This window comes from Eimeria mitis, genomic scaffold (assembly GCF_000499745.2).
Source record: "Eimeria mitis Houghton genomic scaffold, Emh_scaff3177, whole genome shotgun sequence".
Taxonomy (NCBI): Eukaryota; Apicomplexa; class Conoidasida; order Eucoccidiorida; family Eimeriidae; genus Eimeria; species Eimeria mitis.
In genome coordinates this window covers 300-752 of record NW_013571519.1, presented here as the reverse complement: position 1 = coordinate 752, position 453 = coordinate 300, and the positions used below count along the sequence as shown (strand labels likewise).

The following is a 453-nucleotide window of genomic DNA, read 5'->3' as shown; positions in this document are numbered from 1 at the left end:
ATTATAGGGCTGCTGCTTCTTTCTGCTGCAACAGACATACGAGCCATAAAGCTGCTGCTGCTGCTGCTGCTGCAGCAGCAAACGAAGAAGCAATAGGACTCGGGCCCCCCGCTATGCTGCTGCCGTACCCTATCCTTCGCTGCCGTTGCTGCGATCCATCTGCTGCTGCTGCTGCTGCTGCTGCTGCTGCTGCTGCTGCTGAGGGGTGGTGAGCAGGTGCCGATATAGGGTAGATGGGGGCCCCCCCCCCGGGCCCCGCGGATTGGGTTCGCTGCAGCTGACCTGTGCGTCTGCTGCTGCTGCTGCTGCTGCTGCTGCTGCTGCTGCTGCTGCTGCTGCTGCTGCTGCTGAGGTTGTGCTGCAGCGTTTGCTGCTGCAGCGCGTCGATTGCATGCGAGAAAAGATGGTCGTTCAGTTCATGGGGGGGAAACAACACCCTACACTCTGGGCACC

General features: G+C 61.1%; 1 protein-coding gene across 1 annotated transcript in view; it reads right to left on the bottom strand.

Moving 5' to 3' along the window:
• Positions 1 to 453, bottom strand: part of EMH_0062960 (zinc finger (C3HC4 RING finger) protein, putative) — a gene marked incomplete at both ends in the record, with an annotated part of 2,340 nt that overhangs the window by 1,631 nt on the left and 256 nt on the right. The window contains one exon of the mRNA XM_013498090.1: positions 129 to 453. Within this exon, the coding sequence (XP_013353544.1) occupies positions 129 to 453 (325 nt within the window). The remainder of the gene's footprint in view (positions 1 to 128) is intronic.